This window comes from Dufourea novaeangliae, unplaced genomic scaffold, assembly GCF_001272555.1.
Source record: "Dufourea novaeangliae isolate 0120121106 unplaced genomic scaffold, ASM127255v1 scaffold188, whole genome shotgun sequence".
In the NCBI taxonomy this organism is placed as follows: Eukaryota; Metazoa; Arthropoda; class Insecta; order Hymenoptera; family Halictidae; genus Dufourea; species Dufourea novaeangliae.
This window is the reverse complement of record NW_015374060.1, coordinates 422,452-437,464: the sequence shown is the minus strand read 5'-3', so window position 1 is coordinate 437,464 and position 15,013 is coordinate 422,452. Positions and strand designations below refer to the sequence as shown.

At 38.9% G+C, this 15,013-nt stretch overlaps 2 protein-coding genes across 2 annotated transcripts in view; one reads left to right on the top strand and one right to left on the bottom strand.

Annotated features, from left to right (window-relative positions):
- Positions 1–3,036, top strand: part of LOC107190141 — a 5,973-nt gene extending 2,937 nt beyond the window's left edge. The window contains exon 3 of the mRNA XM_015578895.1: positions 2,346–3,036. Within this exon, the coding sequence (XP_015434381.1) occupies positions 2,346–2,479 (134 nt within the window). The 3' untranslated portion in view covers positions 2,480–3,036. The remainder of the gene's footprint in view (positions 1–2,345) is intronic.
- Positions 3,037–9,380: 6,344 nt separating this feature from the next.
- On the bottom strand, positions 9,381–14,274 carry LOC107190140 (3-hydroxyacyl-CoA dehydrogenase type-2-like). Its single transcript, XM_015578894.1, has 4 exons — positions 14,260–14,274; positions 12,751–12,912; positions 10,680–11,106; positions 9,381–9,583 (listed from the first exon to the last, which is right to left on the bottom strand). Exons 1-4 carry the CDS (start codon positions 14,272–14,274, stop codon positions 9,381–9,383), a joined length of 807 nt encoding a protein of 268 aa, XP_015434380.1.
- Between the last annotated feature and the right edge of the window lie 739 nt (positions 14,275–15,013).

Sequence of the window (15,013 nt, the reverse complement as noted above, 5' to 3'; positions counted from 1 at the left end):
GAAGCATCCGTGCCCGGTGAGCACCTGCGTGAGCCGGTAGGATAGCCTGCCGTGCCGACGGTCCAGCCATCCATGAAGGACGGGCAGGACCGCGCCCACGGCTCGCTGCCGGGCGGCGCCGCTGTCATACAGCTGGCTCCGCCACTTTTCGCGAGCGAGCCACCGGCCCTGGCGCATCATCACCTCGACCGCGTCATCCGGCGGGTCGACCCCGTTCCGGCGGAGGCCCTGCAGACACCGATACAGATCGGCGTCAGCCTCCGCCTGGAAATCAAAGCGCACGACCCCCGCCAGGACAGCCGCCGCCTCGTGGGAGATGGTGCTGTACCCCCTCGCGATCCTGATGGCCATGCGGCGCTGAATGCGCCGTAGTAGCTGCCGGCCCCGCCGGCGGGCCATCAGGTCGCGGGCCCACACGGGTGACCCGTATAGGGCCATCGCTCGCACCACCCCCATGTAGAGGCGGCGGACCCTCTCCTCCGGCCCCCCGAGATTGGGCATCAGACGACCCAACAGGGTCGCCACGCCCTCAATCCGGGGGACCAGACGATCGAAGTGTCCTTCGAAGCGCCAGCGGCTGTCCAGGTCGAGGCCGAGGTACTTCATACGTCCCTCAACACAGGCGTCTCCTACTCGGACCCAGGCCTGGGCGACCCGCCGCGACAGAGGCAGTTCATGAAACATGACTACCTCCGTCTTTGGCGGCGAGATCTGCAACCCCAGGTCCCGGATCCTGGCGACGATGAGTGCCACCGCCACCTCCGCAATGCGGATGGTCCTCGTCCACTCTCTGCCGACCGCGATGATCAGCGTGTCGTCCGCATAGCAGACCACACGCACACCGGGCGGGAGGAGCCCGCACAACACCGAGTCGTACCCCACGTTCGCAGTAGGGGTCCAAGAACGGACCCCTGGGGCACGCCTCGGTTGACTCTCCGCCGCACGATTGCGCCACCCCGGCCGGGGTACTCGATCACCCTGTCCGTCAGGTAGTCCCGCAGCACGATCCGGAGATACGGAGGCTCCCCGTGTTCTCGGAGCGCCTCCCGGATCGTGTCCCAGCGGATGGTGTTAAAGGCGTTGGCGATATCTAAACTGATCGCCAACGCCACACGACCGCGGGAAACTGCCCGGTCCGCGAGGGAACGCACGTGGTCCATCGCGTCTAGCGCAGAACTTCCCCCGCGGAATCCGTATTGGCAGTCCGCCAAACCGGGACCCCCGTCGGACATGCCCCTCGACAGGCGGGCAGCGAGCACGCGCTCGAAGAGCTTGCCCCCCTCGTCGAGGAGGCATATCGGCCGGTACGCGGAAGGAGAGTCCGCGAGCTTCCCTTTCTTCGGGACGAGGACCATACGGCCCCGCTTCCAGGGCAGCGGGACCCGCCCCGACATCATGCAGCCGTCAAACAGCCGCATCAGTCGAGGCCCGAGGACGCGCGAGGCCAATCCCAGCGCCCGCCCGGGGATGCCGTCAGGCCCCGGAGCCCTATTGGCCCCGAGGCGCTTGACGGCCGCCGCGAGCTCCTCCTGTGTGACCGCCCGCTCGGCGGACCAGTTGCTGCCTCTTCACCTAGACCAAGTGCCAATCCTTCGGGTAGACCAAGTACTTCATCACCTCGACCAAGTGTTTCTACATCGGCTGGACCAAATACTTCTCAAACAAGACCAAATTCTTCTTCTCCAACTAGACCAAGTACCGCCACTTCACCTAGACCAAGTACTTCTTCGAATAGACCAAGCACTGCCTCTTCGTCTAGACCAAGTACTGCCTCTTCGCCTAGACCAAGTACTTCATCAACTCGACCAAGTGCTTCTACGTCGGCTGGACCAACAGCTTCTTCACCTAGAGCAAGCACTGATTCCTCAACTACACCAAGTGCCGCCACTTCGCCTACACCAGATACTTCCTCTTCGAGTAGACCAAGTACATCTTCCAATAGACCAAGTACTGCCTCTTTGCCTACATCAAGTGCTACTTCTTCGGGTAGACCAAGTTCTTCTTCAATTCGACCAAGTGCTTCTACTTCGGCTGGACCAAACACTTCTTCCTCAATTATACCGAGTACTTCCTCGAATAGCCCAAGTACTACCTCTTTACCTAGATCGAATACCGCGTCTTCGTCTATACCAAATACCCCTACTTCGTCTAATCCGAGTACCTCTCCTTCGGCTAAACCAAGTACCGCTGCTTCGATTGGAGAATGTACTCTGTCGGCTGGACCACGTACCGCTTGATAATCTTCTGTTCTATGATCACTGCTAATTTAATTTCTGTTGCATTCAGCACCGCTTCATCAACTTCTGTTTATACTACTACCGTTGATTCCATTTTTTCGGGTACAGATGCTTCGACGACAAAAACTACTACGACGACTCCTGAGAACCAATCATCCAGTGAAAGTTCTTCCACCAAGCAAACCGCAAGTCCGAGGAACCGGAGGGGTGTTGAAGATGATGTGTCGAACATTCTTGGATAACACGACTTCAGCGAACTGCTCAACTTCAGTCAATTATAAAATCTGGCGACTACTTTATCCGATGACGACTTTTCAAAAATCACCAAATCCGTACCCTTGATACCAAGCCCACAGGACACACTCAAGTTTCCACTTCTACCTGGCTTAAGAGAGAATGTTGATTACGCTAGGAATTGGACGACAAAAGTTATTGCCCCAGGAAGAAAGGATCTGCGCTCTGCCGTTCAAAGCGCTACCGAAAAGGCGATACACAGTTTGAACCTTGTAGGTGCATTAACTGCCTTGTGCTTTACAATTTCGAACATATATCATACAGTAGTACTAAATTCCCCACTGTTTATTGTGACCGACATTATTCTTCAAGAGGTCTAATCACAATCGCAGAAGTTATTAAGAGTGTGTTGTATGTCGTAGGCAAGGATATTCAAAATATAGCTCAAGTTATTTCAGGTTGAGGAGTTACTTAATGGACGATAATGTATGTAGTTAGTGCAGAATACAATTGAGTTGAATACTGTATAATATGTAGTAAATACAGATGCATTTTAACAAAATTATGTACGTGATATTTTCATTTAATTAACCTTGTTGTAACCACTTGAAACTGTTAGTTGTAACCAAGGATGGAAAAAGAACCGACTCGGTTCATTTGGAACCGGTTCCTAACCGGTTTCTACATTGAAGAACCACTTCCATAAGGGAACCACTCTAAGAACCTACTGTCAGTTCTTTTGGAAGAACCGGTTCTGTCTTTAAATGCCAATCTTATAACCGGTACTAGAACCGGATTTTCGGAGTTTCTGAAACGGTTCCTGGTCATCTGTCTGGCGATTCTCCAAACCTGATTCTCGCTATGCGTGAACTGTGCGTTTATTGTTACTCCTCGAGTAACAAGAATTGAAGTACTTAAGAGATGCAGCCAACTCTTAGGCCCCAAAATCATTCGTAACTTTGACTATTTATTACAGATAAATAATGTTTACAAAACCATTTCCCATCAAAATTACGTATAAAAATGTGACCTGCAAAAAGAGTTTCCAATATTTTGCAAAATCCTATATATTTCACAGCAGAATCTATTAAAGAGTATGCAGTGAAAATTTCATTTGAATCGGTTAAAAACTGTAACAGGCAGTTCAGACGCGTGTCAGTCAAGGACCGTAGTTTTTGGACTGACTCAGTAATTTGACCGAATCGATTTATCTACATATGTATACAAAAGTTAAAGCTGAAATATGTGTCTATACATATATGTCTGTTAGGTAAAAGCTTCTATATCGCTCAACGTATCCGCACCAAATTTGGCATAAATATACTTCGACAACCTAGGAAAACGGTGGTCCCCACCCACCAACCACCCCTTTCTGCTGAATGAAACATTAAAATCATAGGTCATTCATAGGTTTTTGGGATTGCTCATTGCGATTTTGAGGTCAAAAGTACAAAATTCAAAATGGCGGATACAATATAACAACTACTTTGGGCTAAATTGAAGATTTTTCATTCAATTTGCACGAAACGGCATATACAGTGTTCTTTTGGGTAGTTGATTACGATTTTAAATATCTGGAATATATATTTTAAAATGAACTCTATAAACAATAAACTGCGACTTGTCTCAATGAACGATGCACAACGAATGTCAGGCTCTTGATGACGATTATCTCGATCGATTTTGTTTATCAATTGTTCTTGCACATGGCACGCTACATCAGGACTCCGGATTTGGAACCTTCCAGGATTTTCCAGAGCCCCTTGCCATGTGCCACGTGCATCTCATCCACGCATACACATATTCATTCTTGAATATCTTTTGTTAATTACGCCAGCTGCGTCGTGAATATTCTAGATTCTAGCTACAGAATACGGAGTACTCTCGAAAAATATGACATACGTCAAATGCACGCACACACGCACGCGCACGCACATGTTTGCACTGACGTTGTGTTGTCGCTTCAGCCACTGAACGTGTAAAGAACTACTTCCTACGAAAAAACCGGTTCCGAATTAAGGGTTCCGCTTCTCTATTATATGACCGTTACTCGTACAGTGGAACCGGTTCTCGTGCCAGAACCATACAGCCGGACATGAAGTGGAACCGGTTGTAGGACCGGAATCGTAAAGCCACTCATAAAGTTGAACCGGTTCTAGTACCGACACTGTAGAGCCAGTCATAAAGTAGAACCGGTTTTGGTACCGGAACCGTGAAGCCAGTCATAAAGTAGAACTGGTTCTAGTACCGGTTTCGAACCGCTGTCACATAAACGGTTGTTTTTCCATATCTGGTTGTAACATGTTTGAGAATGTTTCAATGTTTATTTAAAAATGTTTTCATAATTATCTAAGCTATTCATTAAATGTTTGACTGCTTAAGTGTACGACCCAATCCTCTTGAAAGATTGCTTAACAGATGTTGAATGTTGTGTTGGCCAAGTTCCTGTGATAGACGGTAGTATCTTCTTAAATCCGTTTACCTAAAATGTAAGATAAGTGCACCTAATTTGATCTATCCGAATTGAAATTGTCTTCAATTGGTGGGTAACTGATATTTTGTACCTACTTTGTCTCAAATGAGAAGAAAATGGTGTGTGTTTCGTGCACAGTAGTTTAAATCTGTTAAAATGTAAAGATTTTCGAACGGATTGAAAAAAAGTGAGGCAAGCAAAAATCAGGATTATGAAAAAGCACACAAAACATCGTGTACTTGAGAAAAAGTGATTAATTCATATACTATACATGTTTTTATTCTTTTTAACGATACAAACATTTTGAAGGCTTTTTATATACTATTTTACATAGATTGTCTTCAAAAATGTCTTTATTATGAAAATAAAGAAATAAAATATGAATATATTTATATTGCTACATATTATTTTCCGAGATAACTACGTTTACATGCTCGGCAGACGAAATTCAGCTATGAGGTTCTGTAAATTTCATATCCCCATTTGCAGAAAATACTACACTGAAACCACTCTTCTCTGTAATGATCACAACTGAAAAAGCTCACTCAGAAAACTGTTTTCCTTAAGAAAAATGTTGGAGCCGATTACATTCCATTAGCATGACATTACTTAGATTTGAAATATTTCCAGTAAATATTCATGCATCACAGAATTTTTAAATTTGTTTTCCCTCAATGTTAGGCCCCAAATGGACGATAATGTATGTGGTTAGTGCAGAACTTTACTGAATTATCACGATTCAGTAAAGTATTGCACTATCAAGATTCAGTGAAATACATCTAGACATTGCTGATATGACGTTGCAATCTTGGTATATCTTCCTATATACATATACATAGCCATTAGTTTAATTCATCACTATCTGATTTTGGCACTTTATTCACCAGATATTACGAGTGTCAATATTACCTGCAAAGCGATATCAGATACAGTTACCTTATGTGTATATTAGATGCTTTCCTTAACTATCCGACTACTGGATTCGTAGGGCGTCCGAAGCCGGATCATTTCTGACTCACATCGATAAGTTACTAACACAAAGTCACGGATGCTCGAGCTCGAGGCCCTTACCGGCACTGTAGAAGTTTTGTCGACTAGAAGAAAGGACAGCCAGTAAAAGAGGAAATAGTGTAAGCCAAAGACGTAAGTCAATATTTCTGCGGCGTATTAGGCCGGCTGTTTTCATACAATGCCACACGTCTATCAGTTCCAGAATTACGTGTACAGCTGTATCACTGGGTGCGTAACGCTCTCGCGCGCGCATGACGTGTGACTCAGGGAGGGTTAAGGGGTCATGCTCAGTCAGGAGACTGAAAAAAGTGTTATTTGGGAATTTTTTTCTCAAAATCTATTATAGATGTTTTTCAAAAAATGTGTTTGTGTTTCAAAGATTGCAATTTCTAGATTATAAGGTAATTTTTTTATTTAAAAATATTTATTAGCAAATAAATGGTGCGCGATTTCCCGGATATCTCTTCACAAATAGTGGTTTGCCGTGATCACTGTAACTTCGTAACGGTTCATCTGAAATTAAAAATTCAGCAAGATTTATGTAATGGAAGAACCAATCTTGTCTTTGAACGTGGAATTTTTCGAAATATTGATTAGGAACAAAATAGCGGACGTTTTCCTGAAAAAGTGCGATTTTCACCTAAAAAATCACTCGTTTTTGGTAAATTAAAAAAAAAATATGGAACGAACAAAAGAATCCTTCGTTCAAGGACAAGTTTTTCTGATTTGAAATAACGTGCAAATGGCTTCATGTAAATCGACACAGTAGTTTTCGAGAAACATTGATCACTGATTTGAAAAATGTAGTTTCGAGAAAAACGCGTTTAAAGTTTCAAGTCAAGCTTACACTTATATAAAATGTTCATTTTTTAACGCCTGTAACTCTGTCATTTTTAATTGGATTATCTTGAAACTTGCACAGAATATTCTCGAGTTGTTGTACTTAAAGAAAATGTAGAAAGTGAAAAATCGATTTTTTGAAAATTTCTGACTGAGCATGATCCCTTAATACACTGAATACTCATCAGTTACGAACATTCCATCCATTTTTACAGGGTCACCATCAGAAATATTTGCAAAAATCACTTAAAATCACCTTGAAGAGAAACAAAAATAAACTAATTTACACAATCAAGCACTTGTTCAACAAGGAGAAACCGAACTGACCAATTCACTGCTGGGCCGCCATCAACAATCTGTTCCCCCATCGTAAAATTGTCATCGTGCGTGCATAAAACATGAGGATATACCGGTACGCGGGGATGCGGCGGCTTCTGTGCCGCAAATCTACACGTAGAAATATGAAAGAAACTCTCGACTATGTAGTTCTCGCGGGCGTCGATGCCTGTAGGGTTGTCGATGGAGACTCCGAAGCTGCCGGGTGTACGGCAAGAGGTTTCGCGGAAGGAGGCGACCAGGAGAAAACGAATGGTGCGGGAAAGGAAAGGGTCGCTCGAGCGCATATTTCCACCTTGCCGCCTCCATCGTGAGCGTTAAAATACATTTTCCTAGGAAGTGTCGTCACGGGAGGGCCTCCAGCTGCTGGTCGTGATATTCTACATGCGTAATGCTCACGCGGATATTTCCATACATAAATTTCATCCGGGAGAAAGTAGGTGGCAGTGCGGTTGCACGTCCTCACTGATGACGACGTCTTCAGGACGTGCTCGAGAATCCGCTGGCTGATCGCATCTCGTGACGGTTATATCCGCTATCATATTTATCGTTACGCAAACTGTGTAAAAATGTTTCTGACAAACTTTGCGACATATGTGCTGGTGTAAGTAAAAAAAACAAAAAAATTGAGTTTTTATCTGATTTTATGATTACACCACTTTAATAATTACCGGCATATATATAGGGTGGTCCACGTAACTTGTTCATCCTGAATAACTTCTAAAGTATGTATTGTATGAAAAAATTTTTTATAGAACAGTTGTATAGTTTGGAGGGATACATTATGTAATGCATATATTTTTTTTGTAAGTGGAGGCGTTTCGCAGATTTGAAGGTGAACTTTTTAAATGGAATGCTATTTTTTTATGCCAAAATGTCGAAGAGCGTTAAATTTTTAGTACAAAAGTACTGACCTTTATTAGCCGTAAACCTAATAATTAACGAATAATTTCACTTTGTTTCTTGAAAATGGTATGTGCGTAAAATTAAGTTGGAGATTCAATACCACCGAAGATTTCCGTAAGACCGCGGAGATTATGTGACAATGTTTATCAACATGACCGATTCTGCGTATGGAATTGTAATCGCCTTTCATATGTATTTAATGGACGTGTGAAAGCGCATCTATATGTATATACAGTCTCTCGTTAGTAATCGAAAACTTTTCAAAGGCATTTTTATATCTCCTGGAAAATATCTCGAAAATACCAAAGATGCGGGAAAATGTTTAAAAAAAAAAGTTGTAAAATATCTAGGGAGATAGATCATGCTGACATTCATTTGACCTTGCAATAACCTTGAAAAGCCCTGAGAAGGTCCACTTAATAAATATTAAAACACTACTGTTTTTGCCTTTTTCATGAACCATTCTCTAAATGTACATATGGATACATGAAATTCTTTACTTGTGACTATTAACACATGAAGAAATAAGATTGAGAACAAAAATAACGTTCTATGCGAACTCTATTATATAACTTAAATTTAACCATATAAGAGGCTATTCGTTCGGAAGAAATATTTGCACTGCAGATTTTATCCAAGAACTTACTATGCAAGCAAGGATATGATTCAATGTGTGTGAAAAAACAATCGATAATGTTAAATGAATGGTCTTTGTATAAATCCTAGAATCGGACAAAATCAAGTTTGGAGGCTCATCTAAATTATGTATGTATAATATGTACACCTTGGATTTGAGTACCATTAAACTTCCGTCATCTGATAGTTAATTGGTTACTTCTGCATACATTAAAGTTTAGAAACAACTGTGACGTTTGAAACTTTAACATATAACAATGTTTGCATATACTTGTGATGTACAGATTTGTATTTTTATCTGTGAAACTGTGAATTCATATATACACTACCGCTTACAAGTATTAGGACTCTAAACAATATTTATTTCAGTCTTTCAACAATTTCGTAATGTCTTGTAACATTTATTGCATACTCCATAGGTGTCCTCATATCTATGTGCGTACTAATATCATTTGAGTAGTAAAAGAATACAATACATCAGAATCCGAGTAACTTAATAATCTGTGATATATTAATGTGGAATAGAAAATATTTCCTAATATTACACAACTTATTCCGTTTGTTACAGACATTCATCGTATAGTTTATTATTGTAATTATTGTGAGTAAACTCACTTTTCAATGCGCAAAAACTTGATGTATGTAAGCTGCACACAATAAGAAGTGTATAAAGTAAAATTATGTCTCTTTCTCATCGAAAATAATGTTTACGAACACTTTGAATTATCTTTCTGTCCGTCGTCTGTTTGATTGTATGCGAAACCCATATCGATACAGATGTTCTCAGCATTGATTAACGGATTTTCAATACACGCTTGAATCAGATGAGCTACTTCTTCAGGACATCCATAACGTCTTGGAGTTAGTTTCATGCTGATGTAGCGTTTCTTCTGCTCCGGTGTCTGTGTGGCTGAATGACAAAAAAATATTTGAATGCAATTAAAATTCTTTGCCTATACGATTGGTAATATGAATTAAATCATTTGTACAGAAATTAAAATTCAATGAACTATATATGAGACCATTTAATTCTAATTTAATTTAGAATTAATTTACTGTTATTCTATTTTAATTAATAATAATAAATTCTAATTTAATTAATTAATTAACTAATATAATTAACTGTTAGTAATAAAGTAAAATATGTCCTAATCATGTAATGTTTATGCAACAAATTATTGACATATTCTGTGTTGTGGACATAATACAACACTTTATGCTAGTTTTGGTTGGTTACAGGTATCATTTTTATAATAGTGGTAATATTGGCTTGTTTCAAGTTCAGGATTTCAAGTTTACCTCTATTTTTCTAGATGAAACTATAATGTTTGTATACACCATTCGATGTATTTTTTAATTTTCTACAAAAAGGTACTAAGGTGTTTGTGTTCAAAAATGATTAGTTTAAAAGATATTTTAACCTCAGTCTACATTTTGCTTCTCTATGTCTTCGCACATGTTTACAAACTTACCTAATGTTACTCTTTTAAACTGATCACTTTTTTACCCAAGTACCTTGGTACTTTTGTGTACAAAAATTAAAAAATGCTTTATACGGTGTATCAAAAAATGTATATTTCCGTTTAAAAAAGAAAGATAATCTTGAAATCTTTTAAACGCCTCCACATTTGGGGAAGACACATGCACCATGTGATGTATCACACGAATCCCTTTAAATTTCTAACGAAACATTTTCTATTTCCTACTTCTCTTTCCTTTTGTACACATATCTTCTTTGCTTTTGCAGATTGATAGGTCTTTTAATATCATTCACTTTTCCCATTAAAAGTTTTTCCCTATCTATTACGGTTAACAAGATATACTGAAAAAACGAAAAATTTGACAAACTTAAATTCTATGATTTCAACCCCCTGAGTAGAGTGTCAACCGAAACAAATCGTTCCTACATAGCATAACTCGAATGAAAGTGTCCCGCATTTTTATTGACACCCTGTATAGTGATCCCCTAATCGTTTTGAGCAGTGCTGCAAAAATCGTCGACTTACATGTCATGGGGGTGTCTATGAAACCAGGACATACACCAACAACTCTTATTCCTTTTTGGGCAAGCCCTCTCGCAAGCGGCACCGTCATGCCCGCAACCGCGGCTTTTGTACCACCGTAAGCGACAAATTCCGGCGGTGTATCATATGCCATTTTACTCGCCATATTGATAATGACTCCCCTCTGCTGATGCGCGTCCGGTTTGTTTTCTGCCATCATTCCGACCAATAAACGGGTCACATTAAACGTGCCCCACACGTTCGTGTCGAACAGGCACCTGTACAAGTCGACCGAATGAGGCTTTTTCTTCTTGAAGTTGTATATACTTTTGCTAGCAGCTATTCCCGCCGAATTCACGAGTACGTTTATACCGCCGAATTTTTCTTTAACGCATTTCATACTTTCTAATATATCCTTTTCTTCTCGTACCTAGAAAGTGATATTCCTGATTATGTAATTATAGTTAACTATAACTTTACAAGGTTATATAATTGCTCAGATGTTAAATTAGTTTTGAAGGCATAATGGTTGGAAATTACAGGACTCGACTTCGTAGAAATTGAAATAAGTGTCACTCTTCCGGAGAATTCAGTATAGGTCAGAAAAATGGCGTCGAAGTCCGTCATAAACAATTCTGAAATTGGATGTATATACCTATAGCTTCCTTTTTATAATTTCTTTAACTTTTTAGGTTTCTTTAGATATATGCAGGGTGGATGTAACAATAAATGAACACTATAGGTATATAAAAACAAGTAAATTAAGTTATTAAGATAAGCAACTTTTTCAATTCCTTGTTTCATATTCAAACAATTTTCGCGGCACTAGCTACAAATGTTCATTCACTGGTAAAATCTGTATTCTTTCGTTTTAATTTAATCAATTACATTTTTCAAATTTTTCAAATAAAAAGCTATACATTATAAGAAATTATAGATATTAAAAAATCTGATTCTTATTTGCCAAATATTTATTACTTTTTTTATCATCAGTTAAATTGGACTTTAATAGTTACAAAATCTCTTAAGTGTCCATTCATTGATGCGTTTACCGTAAATAGAATAACTGAAAAAGAAACGAAAAACAATGAGATTTTTGTTCACTTCGACCACAGTGTCCACATAGCTGATCGGGCAACGTTTTAGGATCTTCTGCGCCACCTCATTGGTGAACTGGACCAGCGCGTTATTTAAGCTCGGAATATGGACTCGGACCCCATGTTGGTGCTTTTGTATCTTTTTCGGTTATTTTATTTACATGTACCCCCCCCAAAAAAACCTAAAACGTGACAAAATAATGAATAGTAATTTATTTATATTTATTTTTAGAGCTGTTTATTGAAGTCATTTTTCTGGTCAATACTGCGTTCTCCGTGGGAGTGACACTTATTTCTGTCTTTAGCATATCGAGTTCTAAAATTTCCAAACAATATTTTATCAAACCTAATTTAACATCTGAGTGGCTTCACTTGTTAGTCCAGCTGAATTACAACTAGCGTATGCTTATAAGTTAAGTGCCCTGTATACACCCTGTATACTTGTTTCCGTATCTGTGAAATATATAATAAGTACCTACTCTAATTTTTAACTATGTTTCCTATTATTTTACAACATAAACTGGCCTATTATAAAGATTCTAATAAGTTCATTTAAAAAAAAAATAACGTTGCCTTTAAAACTACTACCTCGAAATCAAAATAAGGTTATATTGCAAAAGAATAGCGTTGTAATGTCTATAAATATGCACATTTATACTCACGAGAAACTGGTAGTGCATATATAATATGTTTTTGTCCTAGTACAGTATAAGGAAGGATTAGGTACATCCTGAAATATTTCTCAAGAATTTTCTATGCTTCGTTTTAAGTTCGAGTTTCCATAATTTTTAAACATTTCAGACAATGCAGAGCATAACGTAAAACTAGATACGACGAAATGTAATCGCCTGCTCGTGAACATTTCTACAGCATTGAAAAATATTTTTCACCGTAATGCTGATTTATAATAGAGTTTAATCACTACTAATGGGGTAGGCACTATGATCGGGTTCGGTTTTATAAGGAGTTTAACTTACGTCAGTACAAGAAAATAAAGCTTTTTCGCCCATTTTCTCCGCAACTTTAATTCCATTACAGGATATGTCGACTAGTACCACTTTACCACCTTGACACAGGATTTTCTCGGCGACAGCTTTTCCTATACCGTTAGCACCACCGGTTATGTAGGCAACAATATGCTAAAATATCAGATTCAATATGAAAACATGATTGGTTTGTTTTACGAAAGTTAATATTTAAAAAATGTATTTATTTTATATTGACTGACTACAGTGTCCAACAAATTAAAACCTTTTTCTGATTTGAAATTTCCATTGTGCAGTCTTTGCTGACTGTCTCGTCCCAAACACAAATTCAGAAGCTGAATTGCCCAATCACCCTCAGTTTTGGAAGAACATAAATTTTTGTAAAAACGCGCGACTTTGGGCAAAAATAATCGCGTATTACATGAAAACTAAAAATGCTAATAAGTTCCATACTGTAGACATTTCTGAAAAAGGAACCATCCAGAAAAATGTCGAAACGGTTTTTAATTCGGACAAATCGATAGGATGTCCGTCGGCAATGTATGCAGTGCGCACGATATTTTTCCGCCATTCCGCCATTGCTCGCTTCGTCGATCAATTCTGCTTCCGAATTTGGGATATCAAAGTCTACAAGTATCACCCAGTGGATATTGCAGTTTGGAATTCGTATTCAACAGTGCTATCAGCATATGTATTTCGAACGAAATAGATAGAATCTTTATTAAGCCTTGTATTACCACGTTTTAAAGATAGACTTACACCATTGCAAGCATATTTATCTAAAATTCTGTGTCTAAAATTCTCTGTCTAAAGTGCTATATCTAAAAGCAGTAACCACTATATCTAAAAAAAATAATGGACCCATTCACTTGAAATTTGGCACAATGAGTCTTGGTATAATTATCTAGTTTTTCTTACAGGATTTTTTGTATAAATCGTAGATTATTTCTAAGTAATTTATAATTGAAAGTAGTTCACATTTTCAGTCATAAAATCGATGTTCAAATGTCCGCCATTTTGCGAGAAACTGAATAAAACATAAATTCTCTAGGAAAATTTTGTTGTGTACTTTTAGAATAATTTTTCCTTTTTTGTTTCTGATAAAAAACAACGAAAATATGATGATTACGACTGACGCCTTTTTTGAAAATTGTCGTACAGAAACAAATACAACGCCGTTTCTTCTTCGAATTTTTTAATGAAGAATTGATACTTTCTAACCCAAAGAATACTCTTTCCAATGTACTGTTTTTTTTTAATAAAACAAATTTTCACCGAAAAAGAATTCCTGAAATTCATCCTACAATTTCTTCTCATAGGTGTATTTAGCCCAATCAAATACTACGTACTTAGATGTGGTAAAAGGCTTGCCATATTTAACAAATAAAGAATGCACTACTATTCTGCGTTTACAGCCCGCATCTTTTAATAGTACAATAAGAATTTGAATAACCAGACTTTTAAAGAAATTCATGAATACCTTTATTATTATAATCTTACCTGCATTTTCCCCATTTTGACATTCCTTGGTTATTACACACCACAGAACTGAAATTGGATTTCCTCTGTTCCTTAACTTCACCCCGTTTCGTCTAAGAAGATTTCAAGTTAGCCGAGTGCTTCAGACATTCTCACAAAAACTTTGAAAATCCGATGAATCGAGCTCTATCCTTGCTTTTCCTTCTTATATACTTAATACACGATACAATTATTTTTAATGTAAAACGAAGTCATCGGAGTTTAAAAAGATTTACAGAACCGTGGTGTTTCTTGATCAAACAGTTACCGATTGTAGTAAGCAACTATCGTTTACCAATTTCTTCTATTTCTTTATTGAATCTGCGATTGATTAGTTTATTCGAGACGCCATAGAATGTCAGTTTTAACGTCGAAACAGCAGTGGATGGAAAACGACTGTCATTCTCTTTGTCACTATTCAACGACCATCGTGAATATAACTAGGAATCTAGTACACAATGAAATTATACTAAAACGCGTTTCACTTGAGAAAGATTGCAATTTATCAGTTAAATTCAGATTACTGTATAAATTGTTACTTAGTTCAGATTACTCGCATTCATTGTATTAGCTGTACCAGTCAATAATCCAGTATTTCTGAATAAAATTGTAGTATGTATTATATTAAAAATGTTTCCTACACTTCGGTCAATAAAAATGCTATAGAATAATAAAAAAGAATAAGGAGTAATGCTAAAATAGCAGAGATCCTAATTTCCTTCGAATCAGCAATGTT